At 37.1% G+C, this 24,425-nt stretch overlaps 1 protein-coding gene across 1 annotated transcript in view; it reads right to left on the bottom strand.

Annotated features, from left to right (window-relative positions):
* The window catches only part of CNTNAP2 (contactin associated protein 2), a 1,655,787-nt gene that overhangs the window by 290,268 nt on the left and 1,341,094 nt on the right, over nt 1–24,425 (bottom strand). Inside the window, exon 15 of the mRNA XM_036429148.2 lies at nt 1,247–1,374. Coding sequence (XP_036285041.1) covers nt 1,247–1,374 — 128 coding nt within the window. The remainder of the gene's footprint in view (nt 1–1,246; nt 1,375–24,425) is intronic.

Genomic DNA, 24,425 nt, shown 5'->3' with positions numbered 1-24,425 from the left:
GTCCCCATTTTATATGTAGTTCTTTCTGTCTCCATGTAAGAAGAGAAAAATCAGTACCGACTCCATCTCTCTTCTGAATCAGGAATACTGCCTTGCTTAATTGCTGACAGCCTCAATTTACTCAGTAGTAAACCGTTAACATGAATCATTACACTCCTTAAGACACCTCTATGAGTGGCCGCAATAGTTTATTACATCGAGTAGGTCTGATTCTCCCTTGCTTTAAGGACATGGTGATAATATTCCACCTCACAGAATGATTTGCTAGGAGGGATCCAGATGCAGGCACTGAACACTGAAATCTTTATTGTCTCCCCAGAAGGAGTTGGGACGCAGGTGGTATTCACATTGACACAGCCAAGCAAATGGGGAGTTTGCCTGAGGTGTCCTGGCAAGTCAGTTATTCAGGGAACAGATCTAGGTCTCCCGATACCTCACACACAATCACAAACACATAGAACTCCCAGAGGACATGCAGGAAGAGGGGAAATGACAAGCAGGATGCTCTTTGCAGAATCCTCATAGCAAATGTCACCATTTTCCTCTGATGGCATGTGAAGCACACCGAAGGGTATAAGACAACAAAATCCTAATGATGCCCTAATTAGGTGGGGTCATCATTCTAACTCCAAGCCTCCCACAGTCGAAGCCAGCAGCCCCCAATTCCTCTCTGTCATGCTGAATCCGGAACACTAGACATAGCAACAGAAAACATCTTTGGCTTACAAGGGACTATCAAGCTCTGATGATGATGAAATTTGATAGCAATAATGTCAAGCTTTACATGATCATAATCCAAGTTTACAGTGATACATGAAACCATAATGCTACTATTTATATCAGCATCAACCCAGTTTATGGTGCTATCAATAGTCCTGCTAATGGCATTAACAGCAGCACTCAGTGGAATCACAGCTGTTGAGTGCCACTTTTATGTTATTAGCATCATCGCTATTTACATATCACCATAAACTTAGGTAGTCAAAGTTGTTAGATATGAATGTACAAGGAAGATGGATATCCACATTTTATGTTCCTATCTAGGTTCGTTGGACTGAAGACTTTATGGCTTATTCTCCTCTATGTGTTAGATTCTATCTAGCTCTCCACTGGGCTGTTTGCACTGTCGGGTGTTTCTGTAGGAGTTAGAGAAGAGCAGTCTGTCCTCTTCCACGCTCTGATGTTCTGGGAAACACTATATAAAATTGCCAAGAAAGTGAAAGCCCCAGCTGCTGGGCAAACTTACTATCTCCTTGGCAGCGCAGGGGGCCAACACTCAGTTTCGCTTCTGAGCCTTGCCGGTTGGTGTCTCCAACCACCACTTGGTTCACCGGCAGGTGGTCTTTGTAGGATAAGAAACCAGCGTCCTTCCTCCTGAATCACATGGAAAGAGAAAAAGATCAGGAGGCTGAGTCAGAAACATGCATTTTCTGATCATCATATAGGTTGTCTAATAATAGACCATACTCCAATAAATGTTCAGAAGGTCAAGAAGTAGAACTACTGTAAAAGGGTTGTTTTCTCTCTTCCATCAGTTGGTGGTGCAATGCATTGCTCAGAAGCAACTGTGACATTTTCACCTTCTGGAAAACAGAAGTGATACCCTAGTTTCCAGAGTCACAACCAACATGCTGCATGTTATTCTGGGTCGAGAGCAGAGAACCATGCTGCTTGAAGAATACACACCAAATGCTGAGCACACAGGTAGAGTTTGCTGTTGTCATGGAATTAAAAGTTCAACAAAGTCAACCTTATCTCTTACATAATACATAAAACAAAAATCAATTTAAAACAAAATACCGCTTGGTCTACTTAATTGTTTTGAAGTAGATGCTTCCCAGGCTTTCTTTCCTGCTGTGCATTAGCTAATTAAGGGACATGTTTTTTGTCCCTTTTTCTCTTCTTGTTTATTTTAACAACTGAGTTTATGGAAAGTTTCCAACACAGAGATGGTGCCCACTAAGTATCCATTTCCATTATAATGAGAGTGATGCTTCAGTTTGGTTTTCCTCTTAGTTTTCTTCTCCTGTTTACTGTATACTTACCTTGTTTCAGGTCTCCTAACTCTACCCCATACCCTCCCTAAATTAGGGAAGAGAGCAAGGCTAGTAGCAAAGTACTGATTCTGGGATGAAATACAAATATCCATGAGATATTCTTGGGAATGGACCCCAGGTAAATTATGTACAGCACAGGTTTCATTCACCTTACTAGGAAATCCTTGCCCCTATATCCTGTTTGGTGTTGCCAAGGTTGTGAGATTCCCTCATTTAGGGCTGGATGGATGTAGGTACAAATCAGTATAAGGTCATTCCAAAATTTATCTTTTCTCACCCTTTATTGCACTGTTCAGTCTGCATGTAAATAACGATTTTGAAATTGTAAATATAGCTGATCACAGAAAATTAATTTTGGATAGAGGAATGAAAGATAGCTCAATAATTAGGTTAGATATTCACCATTTACATTTCTTGGTAAATACTGCAAATAATTGAGGTGAACCAACTTGGAAGCGTGCCCTTTAAGTGCTAATGCAGTTATTTATTCCTCTGACCTTCTAGAATGTCAGAGAATACATGCTTTCTCAAGTATTAGTACACACAGAAACCCAGGAAATAGTCACAGAATTTAGCCAATGGGCCTCAAACAAATGTATTTTACCGTGTCTTAGGTATTTCAATACTTTCAAATTTCCAAAATAAAGGTTATTTTAAAAAATTGTTTATCAGCATTAACTAGTGTGGCTCAGTTGGTTGGAGCATCGTCTCATACAATAAGAGGTGGTGGGTTCAGTTCCTGGTTAGGGCAGATACCTCAATTGTGGGCTTGATCCCTGGGAGGCAACCTATCAATGTTAATCTCTCACATTGGTTTCTCTCCCTTCCCCTCTCTCTCTCTCTCTCTCTCTCTCTCTCTCTCTCTCTCTCTCTCTTTCTCAAAACAAAACAAAAACTTGTTAAAAATTGTATATCAAATCAGAAGACCACCAAGAAAGCACTATGATTCTTACTGACACTTAGCTAAAATAACCAGACCTCAAATATCTTAGTAGAATCTTTTGCAAACCCAACTTCTTTTATTTAAACTTCCATCAATTTAAATCATGTCAGAGAAGGAACAAAGCCTTTGACTTTATTTTTTTATTATTATTTTTTTAATATATTTTATTGATTTTGTACAGAGAGGAAGGGAGAGAGATAGAGAGTTAGAAACATCGATGAGAGAGTCATCGATCAGCTGCCTCTTGCACACCCCCTACTGGGGATATGCCCGCAACCAAGGTACATGCCCTTGACCGGAATCGAACCCGGGACCCTTCAGTCCCCAAGCCGACGCTCTATCCATTGAGCCAAACCGGTCCCGGCAAGCCTTTGACTTTAAATATGAAACTTAATGCTTTCTGAAGGAACAAAACAAACGAACATATCTTTAACAACATATCTGACAGCCGACTAAAAATGATGTTGTGTACTCACTCCTGTGGAACTTCAGGCTGAGATTCTCTACAAGTTCATTACCCCTAAGAATCACATGACTCTAAACCAAGGCTTCACAAACAAAGTCCTGAGAACCATTTATCTTTTGCTCCTACTCTTATGATCCATGAGCTAAGCATGATTTTTACATTTTAAAAGGTTGAAAAAAATCAAAAGCAGAATAATATTTGTCACGTGAAAAGTGCATAAAGTTGAAATTGAGAGTCCATAAAAATGTTTTAATGAAATATAGCCACAACATACATCGTCAACATGCCTCCTGTTGAGTACTTGTGATACAGATCATATGGTTCTCGAAGCCTAAAATGTTATTATCTGGATCTTTATGGAAAAAGGTTGTCAACTTCTGCTCTAAATAACCACTGTCTATCTCATTCTTTTGGAGATTTATTGAGCAAATATTACACAAATATTAGACTAACTATCTTGGTAGGAAACTGTCATATTAAATACACAAGTGGGGAAAGAAACCATTTTAACCACATTTATTTAATCCAACACTGAGAAATAATTTAAGCTTATTAATAAGTAACATTTCTATTGGTTTTGTACTCTGTAACAGGCAGCCATGTATCACTTTTGGTATAACACATGTTTATTCTGAAGGAAGACTGAGTGCTCTATAGCCTGCCTTGAGAAAATTCTCATTATTTAACTGTCCTAGGAACTAGAAGATGGTATGGCTATATTAATCTTCTATATATATATAAAAGGCTATATGCTAAGTGTCCAACTGGTTGCTATGATGCACAATGAAGACTAAGAGACAGACTCTCAATGCAGGATCTGCTGTGATGTGCACTGCCATTTACAGAGAAATGGCACCATGGACCAGGAGCTCACAAAGCAACACCATCTTCCCCCAAGTGGGACACAAGCCCCACCACCACCCAGGAGGGACACCACACCAAATCGCTGCTGTGCTGCCAAGATCCTGTGGTGCAAAATGTGGCCCACAGTCCAGTCCAGCAATGGTGGCTGTGGGCGCCAGGTAATGACGTCATGTAGCAATGCCCAGCTTCCTTTCCCTAGAGACTAGCGTCCTTGAAGTTTCTTCAGCTCAGGAACAGAACTTGCTTTATAGCCAGGTGGAAACATTTTTCACTATAGCCAAATGTCTGTGAAGTGTTCTCCCATGCCTCATCTCATTTGATCATCACAGAAGTCCTAGAGCAGGTAGATGGGAGACTTGATAGAATCCTATTTTATTTTCATTAGCCAGAAAATGAAGATTTAGAAAGCTTAGAAACTTGACCCAAATGAAAAGAAGAAATGGTGGACCTTGAAAATTACTTCAGTTTTTTTCACTGCGCAGAATATAGTCAAACACTGCTGCAGTTAAATATTTTGCCCTTTGTTCTCCCTGCATGATCTATAATAATAATCTGCTTCATGTTGATATTTACTGCTATGTTGCTAACAATTACCTGAAAGAGAAGTTGGGGTGCTTTACTGGGCTAGTAAAAGTTTAGCTAAATCAGAAACAGGTATAATTAAGCAAGCTTATTCTATATCTATAAACGGCTAAGTTGACTTGTGCATGCATGATACATATAAAGCTCTCACTGGCGTCAATTGCACACGTTTCAATCTGTCATTATCAATCATGAATTTGGTTGACACTTCTAGTATAGAGAAAGGGCGAATAGCGATATTAAATTGTTTCTTCTAGTTAATTTCCTTTCAATGTGCATGAATTTGTGCACCAGGCCACTAATACAGAATAACAATGAGCATAAACTGTAATAATAATAAAAAAAAGGTGGTATGGTGAATTTTTTTAATTCTTACTCAAGGATGTTTATTGATTTTAGAGACAGTAGAAAGGATGGAGGGGGAAAGACAGAAATACTGATTGACTGCTTCTTGTATATATCCTGACAAGGGATCAAACCCACAACCTAGGTATGTGCCTGACCAGGAATTGAACTCACAAGCAACCTTTTAAACCAAAAGGTTGCTTGTGAGTTCAATTCCTGATCAGGCACATACCTAGGTTGTGGATTTGAGAGAGAGAGAGAGAGAGAGAGAGAGAGAGAGAGAGAGAGAGAGAGAGAGAGGGAGAGATGGAATAGGGAGAGTGAGAAACATCAATTGGCTGCCTTCTGCATGCCCCCTACCAGGTTTGAGCCCACAACCCAGGCATGTGCCCTGACTTGGAATTGAAACAGCAACCTCTCAGTGCATGGGATGAGGCTTAACCAACTAAGCTACATTGTCCCAGGGAAAAAATTGCAGTATTTTATTTTTACAAAAGTGTAACACTACACTATAATGAGAATGAACATTCTCCTGGTGTCCTTTGGGTTGGTTCCATTGTGAACAAGGCTGTTATGAAGATTTTATTAATATGTTACTAGTAAGGGCTCATTTATGTTGGGCATTAATACCAAAGCAAAAATACTAGGTCATATAATTAGCTTAGTATATACTTTCATTTACACATATGTTTAGCTTTAGTACTTTTCAAACAATTTTCCCAAGAACTTGTATCAACTGTTATTTCCATCAGCAGTGTATGAGAATTTAGATCTCGGTTCATTTATGATGAGCGAGCAAGTCATTACTTTATATCAAAACTTGTGCTAACTAAAGAACATTTAAAACTAAATGTTTGGAATTATATATTCCAATCATTATGAAATTGTTTTGCCAAAATTGATATGCACACAATTTTATAAGAATTTTCATATCTACACACTTCCATAACTTATAAATTTAAAATCTTTATAATCATCTTATAAATGTAGTGTTCCAGTGGGTTTTGATTTTTTTTTAAAAAAAAATCTTTACCAGAGGATATTTTTTTCTAATGATTTCTAGAGAAAGTGGAAGAAAGGGAGGAAGGGGAGAGAGAGAAAAGTCCATTTGAGAGTGACACAGGATTGGTTGCCTCCTGCATGTGCCCATACCAGGGCTGGGGAACCTGCAGCCAAGGTACATGCCCCTGACTGGGAATTGAACTTGAGACCTGTCAGTCCACAGGCTGACACTCTAACCATTGAGGAAAACTGGCCAGGGCTGGACTTATTTTTTAATAGTAAAATGGTACTTTTCAATTATTTTGCAAACTGAACTGTTCAGAGATGATAGAAATTTACAAGGCACAATTTATCAGACCCTTTCATTTCTGGTCAATGAAACTGAAAAATGAACATCATGATTCATTAGGTAGACTCAATAATGTATTTTTATTTAGTGTGATATTTTACCCTTAGTTAACACTTTTGAATGTTAACTGTGATAGCCAATAAAATTAAATATCAAAATGAACAAAACAGAGAAGTAGATATTCAAATCGATAACCAAGTTATGTAAAATAATGTGTACTCAATCACTCTGCAGTTACTAAAAATTAGAGTATAATGCATGCATAATTTCTATTAATATTTTAGAGAAAATACTGATTTTAACTTTGTTATTTTAAAAAATGTGAACTGGTATGTTATCTTTTTAAAAAAATATTTTATTGATTTTTTACAGAGAAGAAGAGAAAGAGACAGAGAGTTAGAAACATTGATGAGAGAGAATCATCAATCAGCTGCCTTTTGCACACCCCCTACTGGAGATGTGCCCGCAACCAAGGTACATGCCCCTGACTGGAATCGAACCCGGGACCTTTCAGTCCGCAGGCCAATGCTCTATCCACTGAGCCAAACTGGTTTCGGCTGGTATGTTATCTTTATACTTATTTTTGTGTGTTTGAAAAAATTTTAAGGATAAAGAAAAAAAAAATAAAGAATAGCACTTACTTCATGTAAAATAATAATAATAGGCCATCAATCATTGAGAATCTATATATATTGGACTACTTCATATATATATATATATATATATATATATATATATATATATATATATATATATATATAACATCTAATCTGAAATCAATTCTTCCTTATCGGCATTCCTATCTTCATTTTATTGATGAGAAGGATGAGACTCAGAAAAGTTATCTTGACCAAAGTCATCTGCTCATTAAGTGGAGTGTGGATTCAGATCTAGATTACCTGAATTCCAAGTGAGGATTCACCCACACACACACACACACACACACACACACAAAAGAAAAAAGAAAAGGGAAAGGGAAAAAACAAAGTCAAAGAAAAAGAAAACTGAAAAAGAAAACAACCACAATGTCAGTTAAAAGCATTTGTCTTTTAATTTCAATTCATGATAAGGTACTATACTTATCTTCCTGAAATGTCCAGGTTATTTATTTGTAGGTAGTAAATTTAAAGTTATCTGTGTTGTGTTTTTTACTCACACTATACCTTATTTCATTAACATATTAAGTAAAAAAGGTCTCAAAAAACCTCATCTCCAAATTAATCACTGATTTTAATAATATATTAAAGTTTATAGAAGTATGCAGATCAGTTTTAACACTTAGGTATTTCCAACCAAACCAAGAAAACAGGAAAAATAATTATCAGCTGAGGAAAAAAGATAAAGTTACTGCCTCAGTCATTTTTGATAAGCAACAATGGACTGTGCTGGAAACAAATAGGCTGTGGAAACAAATTCATGGATGGTAATAAAGTGATTGGACTAGTACAAAGTTTCTGATGTGATGCTACAGCACAACCCACCACCTACTTCTAAAAAAATTACATGTGGGTGAAAAGAAAATAAGCTGAGATCTAGAGAGGGACCCTTTATCACACCTGTAAGACCTCCATCTTAGCACCTGTGCAAAAATTATTTAGCTAGCAAAACAAGCCTTCCTTTAAAGTAATGATCTTTATAAATTGAGGTCAATCTAATTTAGAGAGATAATCAGTAACTACAGTAAGTCTCAAAAACATGCATATATGCTTTAACAACTGATAAGTCAATTGATCTTTATTTTCACCCAGACTAAACTTTGAATAAATGAAATTCATTCTAAAATGTTACTGGAAGTTTGAAAACACAGTTGAAGTATAAACACTATCTTTATAATTACTCAAAGTGTATATACGGTACATTTTGGGGGGAACACAGGGTGCCCAAAAACATATAAATACTTTTAACAGCTAATAACTAAATTTTAACTCCTTTTCAGATTTAACTAATTTGAAATACTGGGTTAAGCCAGACTAAGCTGTGAACAAAGAAAATTTATCCACAGGACTTTTTATGTGGATACATAAAAGATAAACCTTTATTGTACAAAACCAGCAACAGTTGACGAATTGAGGGTGCACAAGTATGGAAGGAAATTATTTTTGATATTTGCGATTGCATTGTTTTGCATTATCAGCAGTGCCTGGACCAGAATGGTTATCAGTTTGAAAACAGGAATTGACAAAAATGTATTCATTTCTATAGATTATTTTAAATATTGGAAATGAACTGTATGCTAATAATACTAACTTAATAATCATTCAAAGTGTGTATACATTATTTTGGGACAGCCTGTATTTGTCATGTTAGTATAGCCTAATCGCATCAGTTAGAAATGTTCTATTGTTCATTTCAAAGAGCTCCAGAATTCTGAATCTTGCATAATCTATCAGCATTTTTATTATAGCAAAACTTGATTCTATGGATTTTGTGTCTCTAACATAGCATTATTGTTACTTTCCATCAGTACCATTTTCCTGAAGAATTATGTTTTACATGGGCTGTTCTTCCCTTGCAGCCTTCCCCCCACCTTCTTCTTTTTAAATCATACTGAGAAACAAACAGCCTTTGTTGAGTCTTGCCCTTAGCTCAGTGGAAAAAAAAACCAACCCCTCCCCCCTCACCCCAGAAAATAAATTCCCAATTGGCTTCTGCAATTGTGAGCTTGCTTTCCTACAAGATGTTATGAAAAGGGGCACTCTCTGAATCTACTTTATGATTCCAGCAGAGAAGACTTCTCCTTTGTAAGGTTCTAGAAATACTTGGATATTTAAGAAAACAATCAATTATCGTCAGTGAGTGTTCATGCATTACCATCACAGCATGACCAAAGCTAGAAGTTTCTGGAAGAATCAAGAAAGTCAAAGTTTTAGCTATAGAGGCATAAGAAAGAGATGTAGAAATGGGAAATAGACACATGAAATATGCTGAATATTATTAGTCATCAGAGAAATGCAACAAAACTACACTGAGAAGGCACTTGACTCTCACCACAGAAGTTACAATAAAAAAAGACATAAAATAATAGAAATTATTGTATAAAAAAGAGAAGTACATGAGTTGACAAGGATTTGGGGAAACTGGAATCATATGCATTGCTAGTTGGACTGTAAAGTGGTATAGTCACTTTTGAAAAACAGTTTGGCAGTTTCTTTTTTTCCCCTCCATTTTTTTCTTTATTGATTAAAGTATTACAAATGTGGCCTTATTCCTCCATTGTCCTCCCTCCCCCCAATCCTGCCCTCACCCTCACCCCCTGTTGCCTGTGTCCATCACTTATGCTGATATGCATGCATACAAGTCCTTTAGTTGATCTCTCCCTCTTAACCCCATCCTCCTCTACCTTACCTTTTGATCAATGCTTCTCTGTCTCTAGATCTGTTTTTGTTCATCAGTTTATGTTGTTCATTATAATCCACAAATGAGTAAAATCATGTGATATTTATTTTTCTCTGACATTTCACTTAGCATAATGCTCTCCAGCTCCATCCATGCTATTGCAAATTATAGGAGTTCCTTCCTTTTTATAGCAGCATAGTATTCCATTCTGTAGAAGTGCCAAAGTTTTTTAATCCACTCATTTGCTGATGGGCACTTAGGCTGATTCCAAATCTTAGCTATTGTAAATTGTGCTGCTATGAACGTATGGGTGCATATGTCCTTTCTGATTGGTGTTTCTATTTCTTGGGATATATTCCTAGAAGTGAGATCACTGGGTCAAATGGAAGTTTCATTTTTAGTTTTTTGAGGAAATTCCATACTGTTCTCCCCAGTGGCTTTACCAGGATGCATTCCCACCATCAGTGCATATTTTCAAACTTCTCCTATGTTCCAGTCTCATCTTTGTTTAGAATCTACATCCTTTACCCCAACCAGCTATATCTATTACCTTCCTTAACTATCTTTAAAATACAAACTACCTCATTCATAAAAAAACAAACATTCTTGGTTTTGTAGAACATGCCTAACAATAAAATTCTCTTCTACTGTCACCATTTGCAACTATAATATCCTGAAAATGCCAATATTTGTTAGCATAAAAATCTTAATCTCAAGGACCATTTTTATACTTTGTGGAGTATTTTTTTTGTTTTGTTCAAACAATACGTCCACAATACCTGCAAGTGTTTGTACCTTTTCTCTCAATACTTTCGCTCTCCTAATAGCCAACCCAAGACACATTGTACTTTTTCTATAGCAAGTAGAAAAAGTAGGCCAAAAGGTAAACACCTACAATATTTTTCTTGGAAAGTTATTATCCTATTAATAACTTACACTAAAAATGTTAGATTAATAGTAATTTTAACTAAAGGATCTTTGCATGTTCTTATTTTTTTCATCTCTTAAATACAAAAGCACATAATTAAGAGTTGTGTAAAGTTTCAAAATATTCATAGTACTTTCTCATGGATGATCTTCTTTGATCCTCCTAACTTTGGAGGTACAAGGAAATAGAGATACACAGTTGAACCTGACAAGTGTTGGTTCCCAAATAATAATTCAGAAACAGATCTATTACACAGAGTAAGACAGACTACCCACGAATGAGAAGCATATTCAGGGTATAATACCAAATACTATTTAATTGCTCACTAGTTCATACCTAATGTCCACAAGATTTATAAATTCAAGTCAAGGCCACCTCTAGTTAAAACATTTTTTTTTGAAGTGAGAATTTTTATTCTTTGTCTTTTGCTTTTTTAGTCCTCAACTCCATCTTCTACATCTTCTCTACCTGAGAATGCACCCCAACTGCCTTTCCCATAACAGGAAGTTAATGCTCCTATTCTTCCTCCGTCCTGGCCCCTGTTAAAACTCACTTTTGGAGAATAACATGACAAACCATCTTCCCCCCATTCATCTTTAAAAGAAGCAATGCCTTAATGAGAAAAAAAGGCTACTCTTGCAAACCAGACTCTATGAATGATGGTGGCTGGATTGGGAAAAGGGAGGAATGCTCCTGTCATCACTGAAATGACAACAGGGAGGAGACTATCTGTTCTTAAAAGAGCAGCCTTGGAAGAGGTTTTCCAGTTCCTCCATGTTCATTCATGAAAGTCATGATCAGAAGACAATGTCTTTGCTCATAGTACACATAGGGGCTATCTCAGCGCAGCTGGATCATCAGAAGCTAAAATAAACAACAGAACTGTCTAATACCCAGTAAAGTAGAATTTTAAAATACTCCTAATGGTGTCCTCATTCACCATTGACTATTGAGCTCTCCTCGATGGATGTAAGGTAGTATTCTCTACAAAGTAATTAGAGTAATTAAGAAAACAACCATTACAATTAGATCTTTAGAATCCATGTCTCCATCCCCTATGAAAAGAAAGTAATTACAGATTCAATTACTCCTTTTCAGTGGGAATAGCTTAGGCCTTTTATATATGCAAGATAATTATCTGTTCATTTTAGAACATCTTAGAAAGTCCTTTGTAACCATTTCAGGAATCTATGCAGTGTTCTTTTTTGACTTTCCTTCTAGAATGCAAGTTCCCTGGGGTCAGAAATATTGTCTTATGCAGTTTTATAAACCAAATACAAATAGCCATCTAAAAGTGGCTTACTCCATTTGACTGAATAAATATGTGAATATATATAGATGTTAACTGGACACAATCCTAAAATAGTAACCAGTATGTGCTTACTATCAATTGTGAGAGATGAGTAAGAAAACCTTTCTTGCAATTAAGAGTTCCTTGAAGGATCTTGAAACACTTTTATTATACCCTTTCTGTAATTGAAGCTTTATATTTTGTTTAGAAAGTAGAATTCAATTAGAAGCCTCATATATAATTAATTTAATTAATATAGAAAGGGCACAACAATTAGATCTTAAAGACTAGAGTCCTGATTTAACTATGTGGCTATGTAAAAGTAAGTTGCTAAGTTTATCTGGGCAATTTTATTTATTTATTTATTTATTTTAAAAAATTTTTTTTTTTACATAGATAAATTATGGTGTGTTTTGGTTCTGAGGGGCATGGACATATGCAACTCAAAATACGCCCCTTTGGCATATAGATTATTTTAAGGCTTCTCTTTTGTCAACTGAGATAATTATGCAACACAGCTTTACAATGTGGGAGTGCTTGATTCTTTTGTGTAGTTCATGGCCTTGGAGCCAGTGCTGAAAATCCAAGACAAAAGAAGAAACCTAACATATGATCCCTTCGTTGGATATGAAAAAAAATTCTAAACCTAGACAATTTTTATAACATTAAATTTTTATCTCTGTATAAAGCATTTGTTCACTGTTCCCACAGATCTCCACAAACATAAGACAATAATTGGATCTTTTACCTCCTAAATTATTACTTAAATAGACTGGTCTACCAAAAAGAGCATTAGTTCTGAAGAATTTAGCTTCAGAAGGAAGTTCAACATACCTTGAATATTTTTATTTTATTTTATGGAGTTGACATAACTGATGCTATTTTTCAATAATACAAGCATTTTTTTTTAAACTAAAAAGCACTGGTTTTTCTTCACATTGCCTTTTCTAAATATATATTTTATTGATTTTTCACAGAGAGGAAGAGAGAGGGATAGAGAGTTAGAAACATCGATGAGAGAGAATCATCGATCAGCTGCCTCTTGCACACCCCCTACTGGGGATGTGCCCGCAACCAAGGTACATGCCCTTGACCAGAATCGAACCCGGGACCTTTCAGTCTGCAGGCCGATGCTCTATCCACTGAGCCAAACCGGTCCCAGCACATTGCCTTTTCTAAAGCCTTTTCCAGATAACACAAATCCATAAAAATTATTCTTCCATTGATTACTGACACAATTTTTTTTCTACAAATATCACGTGGTCTTTGACACACTTTATCATTCCCATTTTACCTCAGCAGGTCATTGTGCTCCCCTAGTGGACACAAAAGACTTGTTTGAAGGTAGAAGTGGTTTTCTTTACCTGTCTCTGAACTCTGCAGGTACTTTAAGGTGATCAGTATTTGTTTTTATATTATTAATATCTCAAAGATGCTATGGGATGTTAACATGTGAAAAAGGCCTCTGCAACAAATAAAATTCCGAAACATATTTTAGTAACTGGGACTAATGCAAGGCAGAGGCAACCATTGAGAGAGCCTTCTGATTACTACTGGACTCAACCCTGAAGAAGAATGTCCCAACAAAATTGAAGACAAATGATTTTTAAAATTGGGGAGAAGCAAAAAATATAAGCCCTGAGAAGAGAAAGCTTCAGGGGGAAAAAAAAAGTGGCCAATTATATTAAACTAGAGACCCAGTGCATAAAATTTGTGCACTGGCAGTGGGGGAGCCCCTCAGCCCAGCCTACACCCTCTCCATTCCAGGAACCTCAGGAGATGTCCCACTGCCTCTCACAATCTGCGATTGCTGGCTCTTAACCACTCACCTGCTTGCCTACCTGCTGATTGCCCCTCACCCCTTTGCTAGCCTGCCTGATTACCCATAACTGCTCTCCTGCTTGCCTGCTTGCCCCTTTCTGTACCCAGGACCCAGGATTCCCTCCTCCTGCCAGCCGCAGGCACCCAGGACCGGGGGGCTGGCTTTGTCTGGTCTGGCTGGTCTGGCTTTATCTGGGCTTTGCCCCAGGCCACAGCTGCAGGCGACTGGGACTGTGGGACGGGCAGCTTGTCCTTGTCCATGCCTGTAGCCGCAGGCACTGGCACCTGGGACTGCAAGGTGGGCAGCTTATCCCTCTCCTGGACCTAAGTCCCAGCCACTGGCTCCTGGGGCATGGGATGTGCAGCTTATCCCTCTCCCAGGCTGGGCCATAGGCACAGGTGCAGCCACTGGTACACAGGACCGGAGCGGGATGGGTGGCTTGTCCCTCTCCCAGATCATAGGCTGGCTGGTCCCCATTCCTTTCTTGCAAGCTCATTTGTGCCTGGCTGGTCCCCATTCTTCTCTCCCCAGTGTTGAGTGTCTGAGCCATTAAAGTGTGATGGTATGAGGGTGTGACAACCATTTGCATATTAGCTCTTTATTATATAGGATACTGCTAAAATCTCTAGCATTAAAAATTAAAGCATGCACATCATGTGTAGGAACAAGGAGATCATTTGTGGACACATCTCAAAGACTTTCAGTGAAGTTATAAATAAATTTTTCAAAAGTTGATCATCAAGTGAGAAATGAGAGACTAGAGACAAGCCCTAAATTCTTGTTTTAAAGTTGAAATGAGAATTGAGAAATTGAAGAAACAATAGGACAGAAGCTAGAGCAGTTTGCAGCATCAGGAGATTTTGTAGACTGGGAGCTGAATCAATTAATTACTGTTTATCACTTATGTCTGCAATAGATTTGCCAACATTATTTCCCAAACTTGGAAGCAAAACTCATGAATGTCTTATGTATACAGATATCTTAGAAACAGCATATTTTATCCAGATTATGACTTAAAGTGGCATGTAATTAGGACTTTCTGACATTGCGGGGGAATCTAAATAGCAAGTGCAGCATCCTCTTATTTCCTATCCAGTGAACAAAGAGCACCTGGGTCTCTTCAAATCATAACTAATCAAGCGAGGTACATCTGGCCTTTCTGCATTATGATGGCCAACACACTTTGGAAAAAGATTCTTAGGCTTGCATTCCTGGAGAAAATGACTAAAAGAAGAACCAACTAGATAATTTCACAGTGCAGTTCAAACTTTGTGGTTAACCTTAGCCAACTGGGTCTTTGATGTTTGCAGAAATTCAGTAGTCCTCATAGGGATATTCTAAAACTTTAGTTAATTATATTTTAATAAACAAGGTCATCTTTATTGGCAAGCTTACTGTGTAATTTAGAGGGTGAACCATTTATGAGGCTGTCCAACTTATGCCAATTAAAAGGCATATAAATCCTTTCCTCAGAAGAAAGGTGATAAAATCCATCACTGTTAATTGAGGGAGAGCAAATCCATCAAAAAAAGGAGTGAGTGGCCTGAACCTGTGGAGCTATGCACATACTGAACAATGCAAAACTTAATTTAGCAACAGTTCTATGGAGAGAAAAAAGCTATGAGTGCCTTGTTGATGGGGACTTGTTTGGCTCTTGTGAGAATACAGAAGGGGAAATTAATTGCCACGTTGTTCTGATTGGGCAGTGTCCAGGTTGTAACTAATCTGAAAATGGAAAAGGAAATTGATACAAACAAGCCTGGAAGGATTTGGTCATTTTCTTTTCCTTGAGGTGCACATAATTTTGATGACTGCTTTTAATGTCACTTGGAGGCTGTTGCATTATTATTAGTCTGCTTGGGCTGCCATAACAAGATATCATGAATTGTGTGGGCTTAAAAAAAAAAGGCCTTCACTTTTTCACAGTTCTGAAGGCTGGAAATCCAAATTCAGGATGCCAGCAAGGTTGGTGTCTGGTAAGGCCTCTCTCCTTGGCTGCAGACAGATACCATCCCCTTATACCCTCATAGAGCCCTTCTCTCTTTCCTCTGTGCACACACTGTTGTCCTTTCCTCTTCTTATAAGGAAACCTGTCCTATTGTTCTAGGACTTCCCCTTCCAAACCTTATTTAGTCTTAATTACCTTCTGTGAAAGAAAAGAGCCACATGCGAACCTGACAAGCTCAGGAAAGGCCTGTGTGGCAGTCTTACAAACCCAGAGACCTAGGATAACCACAAAAGATGGTTTGAAAATTAAATATCTAACAGGTTACAGTAGGTAGTTCATGTCCCAGATATTTTCCCAGACAAAGATCATCTTTGATCTTTTTACTGAGCCCATTTGCCTTTTTGCCTCTAAGATAACATATCTATGAGATGTCTGGGTAACTTTTAACTTCCCCTTTTCCGGAGCCCCTGGGGCACAACCTAGTGTGGTGAGCACCAGGACAGAACCTCAAATTCCTTCGTTATCATGTTAATTGTTCCTGCACTCACCTGAGTACACTTCCATCATTTTATTTTTTATCCAATCCCAGGAGTTTCCCACCGCTTTGCTTTCTCCCGCTTCCTTACTCCATCACCAATGAATTTCATGTAACCCACCTATGTCCCTCCTTTGATTTCAGTGTATGAATGTGACCCTGTCATTCTCTGGAGCATTATCTCAATCCGTTGAGGTTCTGCTTCCCAGCATATGTTGACAGTAAAGCTCAAATAAAGTCACAAAAAAATTCTTTATAGGTTTCAATGGTTTTTTTTCCTTAACATTTCTTAGTGGCTCTTATCTCCAAATACGGTCACCTTGTGGGTTGGGGCTTTAACATGAACTTGGAAGGACATAATTCATAATTAAGTTCATATAGTTATGTGTGTGTGTGTGTATATATATATACACACACTAAAGCTTTTATATATATATATAAAAGCTTTAGTGTTGAAATTATTGCAAATTCCCCCTCCCCCTCCTTTGACCTCTTCTAGCCCATCCCCACTCCCACCCAGGCCTTTACCACCCTATTGTCTGTGTCCATGGGTTGAGCACATATGCATACAAGTTCTTAGGTTGATCTCTTCCCACCCATCCACCTTCACCTTCTCTCTGAGGTTTGACAGTCTGTTCCATGTTTTTATGTCTCTGGATCTACAATATTTTGTTCATCAGTTTATTTTGTTCATATGTTCCGCATATAAGTGAGATCATGTGATACTTGTCTTTCTCTGACTGGCTGATTTGTTTGGCATAATATATAGTTGTATGTTGGGTTTTGGGAAACATTACTTCTGGGAGATGGCAATAAGTTTCCTGAAGGGAAAAGAAGATATTGGGCTTCCCAAATATGGGAAATGCTACATATACAGTAGGTCCTCAGATTACATTGGAGATCCGTTCCTATGGTGATTTTTGCCTTAAGTCAGAACCCACCTACATAAGCACCTACATCACTCACATGGAGCACATACACAGCAGTAATGAAGTTAAACAGTAAAAAAAAATTAAAAGAAAGATAGCAATTCCTGACCTTTACTTATGATAAATAAATAATAAAAAACATAAAGCACATATGTATATACATTGAAATGACAGAACCTTTGAAACACGCTTTTGCCATTCTATGGTTTCTGAGAGGAAATTTTAATGTCAAATCATTTAAAAAAAACTTAACAGGTGAGATTAAAAGACAGAAAAAAGGTAGAGAACACTGATGAGTGTTCTTTATTAAAGTTGCTATGTGGGTAGTTGTATACTTGTTACCATCACACTAAGATACTGTATGTGTCCTAATATACAGCTAGTATACCACAGCTCTTGGACTTCAGTGATAAAGCCCATTAAATTAGTTGTCCCTCCTTAGGGAAAAATGAGAAGCTACTCAACCCAGATGTCCATCAACAGAGGAATGATAAGTGAATTGTGTAATATTCGCATATTAGAATAACATCCAGCAATAAAATGAAATGAGCCATAACTACACACAAAATCACAGTGGATCTCAAAAACATATCACTGAGGAAAAAGTCAGACACAAAAGAGTACATTCTGAATTAGTCCACTTTTGTGATGCTCAAGAATAGGCAAAATTAAACTAAGGTAACAGAAGTCAGAATAGTACCCTGTTTCCCCCAAAATAAGACAGTATCTTATATTAATTTTGCTCCCAAAGATGCGCTAGGTCTTATTTTCAGGGGATGTCTTATTTTTCCATGAAGAAGAATATGGTACACATTTATTGTTAAATGAAAATAAAGGAAATTTATTACCTGTATACGTGCAGTAGTACGCTAGTTGTCAACACAAACCAGACAAACTGAGAATCCTACAGTATCAAGAATTTACTCATTTATTCAATGACAATCATGTCATCATCTTCTGGAACATTATCATAACAATCCAATTCCTGAATTTCCTGGTGAATTTCTTGTGACTCCATTTCTTTCAAAATCAGTGGACCAAATCTCTCATGTTTAGCCTAGGAGGAGGCCTTATTTTCGGGGGGATGCCTTATATTTCACTCAGAAGGAAACCTGTAAGTAGGTCTTATTTTCAGAGGATGTCTTATTTTTGGGGAAACATGGTAGTTACCTTTGGTGGGAGTATCTAAGAAGGGAGACAGGGAGTTAGGAAGCCGATTATGTTCTGCATCTTGATCTGGGTAATGATTGCATGGGCAACACTACATAGAAATGAGTACTGTCCATTTATGATCTGTATGCTTTACTTCACAATTATTTTTTTCTGTGAAAATTATAGCTCAAGAGGGAAAATACACTGGTAGCTTATCATTGCTTTCTGGAACAAAACTGATATTCCCAATACTGGTCCCTTCATAAGCTAAAGCCACCCTTTCAACATTGCATATGCTCTGTGGGTTCTAGGCACATAGAATAAAATGTTTTATCCGTTTCTTAACTCCTTGCCACACAAACTATTATTATTTTACCTTGCTTACTTACATTTTTCTGTATCCTTTTCTGAATGTCCTTCCTATTTTCCCTGCCTATTGAAATCCACTTATCCTAAGGCTTTATTCCATTGTCATCTCTTCTATAAAACTTTCCCTGACATCTCCAAAATTAACTAATAACTTTTCTTCTGGATGTGCATATCAATTTATTTATATGGATAATATATTGGGTCGGCAGCTAAGTAATTGCGGATTTTTAAAAGAAAATCAAAGACAATTTTTTCATGGAACTAAATAACTTTATTCTGTAATGTATTGCCCATTTTGATCAATGACCTTTTGCCATCTTTCAGGCAGCGTCATAATCCCACGTTCAAAAAACTTCTGGTTTTTATTAGCAAAAAACTGAATCAGGTACGATTTGACATCATCATCATTATTGAAATTTTTACCATTCAAGGAGTTTTGTAAAGATCGAAACAAAAAGTAATCAGATGGTGAAAGGTCAGGACTATATGGTGGATGTGGCAAAACATCCCAACCAAGCTCCATTAATTTTTGCCGAGTGACCAAAGATGTGTGTGGCCTTGCATTGTCATGATGGAATACAACACCTTTTCGATTTGTCAATTTGGGCGGCTTTTCTTCAACTGCATTGTTTAATTTCATTAGTTGTTCAATGTAGACATCAGAATTGATCGTTCGGTTGGGTGGTAAGAGTTCAAAGTAGACAATTCCTTTGTAATCCCACCAAACTGATAACAAAACCTTCTTTTGATGAATATCAGCTTTTGATGTTGTTTGAGTTGGTTCACCTGGCCTGCTCCACGATCTTTTCTGCTTGATATTGTTGTAAACAACCCATTTTTCATCGCCAGTTATCAGTCGTTTTAAAAATGGATCATTTTCATTACGTTTCTTTAGCAAATCGCAGCTGCTAATGCGTTGCGTTAACTGTGATTCTTTCAGTTCGTGAGGAACCCATGTATCAAGTTTTTGAACATAGCCAAGTTGTTTTAAGTGATTTTCAATGCATGTATGTGATACATGAAGCTTCTCTGCAATCTCACGTGTTGTACTGTGACAGTCCGAATTGATTATTGCTTTGATTAGGGCGTCATCAACTTCAACTGGACGACCAGAGCATTTTTCATCTTTGAGTGAAAAATCACCAGAACGAAATTTGGCAAACCAATTTTGACACTGCTGTTCTTTTAAGGCTTCTTCACCATAAACAGCACATAACTTTTTATGAGCTTGCGATGCGTTTTTCCCTTTGCGGAAATAAAAAAGCAAAATATGACGAAAATGTTCCTTTTGATTTTCCATTTTTCAACGAACGCCAAACGAAAACTACAAAACAGATCAAAAAACTTTTTTTACTGATTAACAGCTGAATAGCCAACTATCAAATAACAAAATGTGTTTTACATTTGTACTACGTCTGCAAACCTAAAAATTCAACTGAAGCCATATATGTGTGGAATCCGCAATTACCTATTTGCCGATCCAATATTATGGCTGACATAGATTAGGGATTTTCTAAGACTTGCCTGGTTTGAAATATTTATCTCTTTGTCTACATAGTACATTCCTAGTATTTTTTTCTCATTCTTTGAATGGAAGCATGTAGCCAAACAAAAATATAACTCTAATGATACAGTAGGTTTTATAATTCTGTTATCCTTACTTCAATGTGACCTCCTTGAATAAAGATTACGTCTTACTCCTTTTTTTTTTTCTTCCAGTCACAGGACTTTTAAAAAATATCAATTGTAGTTTTCTTTTTAAAAATAGTTTTATTTATAGATTTTAAAGAGAGGGAGGAAGGGAGACAGAGAGAAAACACACACACGTTGATTTGTTGTTCTACTTATTTATGTGTTCATTGGTTGCTTCTTGCATGTACTTTGACCAGAGATCAAATCTGCAACCTTGGCGTGTCAGGACAACATTCTTGAGCTACACATGCAGGGCTGCAGCCACAGGACTTGACCTTAACATTGCAGTGGCAATCATCTGTGTATTGTATGTAAATTTCACCTTCCTAAAACAATGTGCATTGTGGATTACCATGGTCTCTGGTAATAGAAGCATGCCCTGACTATCACATTTTTGTTGACATCATTAACTGATCAGAAGGCAAGATTTAATAACATCATTACAACATTCATATTTTTCTTGGGAAGGGTGTTATTCTGTTTAAGAAGAGGGTCTTGAGTCAAAGTGTGTTAAGTTTCCATTTCCCCCCATTGGTTGAGTGATCTACCTAAGTCTCAATTTCCTCACCTGTTAAAAATCTGGGGTGAAAAGTAAGTAAGCTAGCATATTATAAATTACTTACTACCACACCTGCCATTAAGTAAGTATTCAATAATCATGAGGTTCATCCACATGTTGAATTCTGAAACATAAAAATGGTAATTTTATATGCTTCAATGTAATTTAACTATTATTAAAATCATCATTATCACTTCCTTTTATAAGACTGTCCAACAAATGGCTCTAATCATTTCCTTTTTAATATTTAGTATGACTAGAGCAAAAGTGATGAGGGGTGATTTCTGTCAATAGCAGGAATGAGTTCAAGATAAAGAGGGGCAATTTGATCTCCATCTTTTCCTCTGAGCTCGTGCCTACTGCACAGCTTCATCAGCTTCAAACTTAATGCCCACAGCATAGAAACTCACATCTAACTCAAGTGCACATATTCTAACTAGATTCAAAGTGTGAGTTTCTTTAAACACTGTATCTACAAGCTGATTTGAAAAAGGACTCCTGAACTTGTTGAAACTTTCAGACAGAAATTTCTTCCTTATTCATTCAACAAATATTAATTGAACGTCAATGAGGTTCCAGGCTCTGCCATCCGTCTGGTAGGGAATGCAAAAATTAGTCAATCCTAGCTCCAATTTTCAAGAGGCATATGGCTTACTAGGCCCTTCATGTCTTGTTTATTTCTTCCTTAATTGAATAATTAAATTAATACAATATTCCCCCATGATAGCAACTCAGGGATTTTTCTGTTAAATTCTCTAAAAGTGTTAATTGTTCTGTTAAGTGTATCTTTTTACTAAATTTCTGTTCCCTTTCCTTTTCTTTCCTAGTATTCTATTTTACAGTTCTTTTAAGAATAAAGTTTACCCCTTTTGAATAATTTTAATCTCCTAATTTAATTCCTTTAACTAAGTTCAGATTCATTTAAATAGTTATAAGCATCCTTAAGGGAATCATGCATTTTAATTATAAGTAGGTAATAAATATTCTATTACTGTGATTCTGAAATAAAAATTATAATGCCAGTGACTAAAATTCACAATGTTGTGAATATTCTATTACAGAATTACCAATGAGAATAATCCACTAGGAATAACTATCTTGTTCAAGCTAGTTATAGCAAGCGCATGTGAAAGTAAATATTTCAATATTACCTGATAGAAGTGTTATCCCTTTATTTAATGTTTTCTAAAAAACTTTTTATCTTTATTTCTTTACAAGAAAACTGTAGGGACACATTACTAATCATGCCATTTGTGGATACAATGACCCTATGAGAAGATGGACAAAGTCTAGCTCACTGATGCCAATGTTTACAATGTGAATCAACTTGTGCATGGATGCTCTGTTATCTGTTAAATGACCACACTAGCTCATTTCAAATGGGCATACAAGAGATAACTCTTTAGCTTCACCAGAAAGGAAAATAGATCAAAAGGAAGCACAACCTCTTAGGCAGGAGAGAGATAGAATGTCAGCACATTCTAGGGATAAAAAGAGTCAAAATATTAAGGTAGGCAGGGGAGACAAGTTCAGGACAGGTCATATAAATTAATCGCTAGAAGGAAAATAGAAGCTTCTCAAGGACCCAAGTTGAAGATCTCCACTGTAATAGGTCAGGTTGGAGAAGGAAGTTGAGTGTATAAAATAAAAAGACACATGATTCAGAAGGCTTTTTATGAATAAAGGGTACACTGGACCTCACAGTCTGTGCAGTGACTTCCCTGCATATAATTTGTGTCTTCACTTAACCTTCCCAACTTTTACTTTGTTGCACTTGAGAATTACCTGAATATAGGCTGCTTATTATAACTATACATTATAGGAAAGAAGGAAAAATGCTTATTTCTAGGGTTTCAAAAACAAGAAACAGCCCAAGGCACTTGGATATGTAGAACTTTTGGTAGAGAGTCTCTGGGTGTCATAGGGACAGAGCCTAACACACCAGGATGTTGGGCTTGTCCTGTGGTTAATTTTTTTTTTAATCCTCACTTGAGTATATGTTTTTATTTATTTTAGAGAGAGAAGAAGGGATTAAGGGGGGAGAAGGAGACAGAGAAAGAGAAAGAGGGAGAGGGAGAGGGAGAGGGAGAGGGAGAGGGAGAAGAGAAGAGAAGAGAAGAGAAGAGAAGAGAAGAGAAGAGAAAAGAGAAAGAAACATAAGTGTGAGAGAGAAACATAAATCAGTTGTCTCCTATACATGCCCTGACCAAGGATCAAACCCGTAACCTAGGTATTTGCCCTGACAGGGAATGGAACCCACAACATTTTGGTGTATGGGACAATGCTCCAACCAACTGGACCACCTGGCCGGGGTTATGCTGGGTTTGTCTTGTTTTTAACTTACTTGTGATAAGAAATAATATTCCAGTTGGTTCCAGTCAAACACTGACTATTAGCATCATATTATACAATCTCCTTTCTCTTTGTCCAACTATAATATTCTTTTTTGGCGGGCTAAATTCAGGCAATCCATATCTACATTAATAAAAGAATAAAATGCAAATTGACCATACCTTTGCGACACCCGCCAGCCAATCATTGGTGAGTATGAAAATTAACCCAACAAAGATGGTGGGTTAATTTGCATATGCAGGCACCAAGCGGCCAGGGGTGGGACAAGCATCTCACCTGGCCCCAGCCACTCTGGGCCTCTGGGTAACATGAGAAGGCAAAAAGGTGGCTCTGGGCGAAGTAAAGATGGTATTGGCAGCCAGGGGAAGGAAGGCCCATTCTTGCACCAATCTATATGCATTGGGCCTATAGTTTAGATATGTTTTAGTTTAAAAAAAATAGCTGATTCTTTCATAATACCACTATTACGAACCAGGCATGTCTCACTGGTTAATAATCTTGCCTTATGTATGTTTCTTTGCTGCTTCAAATTTTGCCAGTGGTGGCATGAAGCTCCTTCATATAACCATGACTTGTTCCACACATACATGAGTTACAGATGCTGACTTAAGCATTCCACTAAATAATTCACCTGCCTTGCCCAACTTTCAATAAACACTGATTATTGTTTTTCTCATACTCAGGCAGAAACATTATCCTATAATGTCCATTACATTCCAAATTTAAGATCCTAAACTCTAATCACTCCATGAATCCAATAGTTCTGCTTGCTCTGGGAATGGTCAGTTGAGGCAGCATTTGAACAAAGTAGTCAACAGGGTTCTTAGCCTAAAGAAAAAAGAGAGCTGAAGGGCTAAAGCTTTGTTCTAGATAGAGAACCAGACATGGGGTAAAGCAACAATTT

Source organism: Pipistrellus kuhlii, unplaced genomic scaffold, assembly GCF_014108245.1.
Source record: "Pipistrellus kuhlii isolate mPipKuh1 unplaced genomic scaffold, mPipKuh1.p scaffold_m20_p_10, whole genome shotgun sequence".
Lineage (NCBI taxonomy): Eukaryota > Metazoa > Chordata > Mammalia > Chiroptera > Vespertilionidae > Pipistrellus > Pipistrellus kuhlii.
This window is presented reverse-complemented; position numbering and strand designations above follow the sequence as displayed.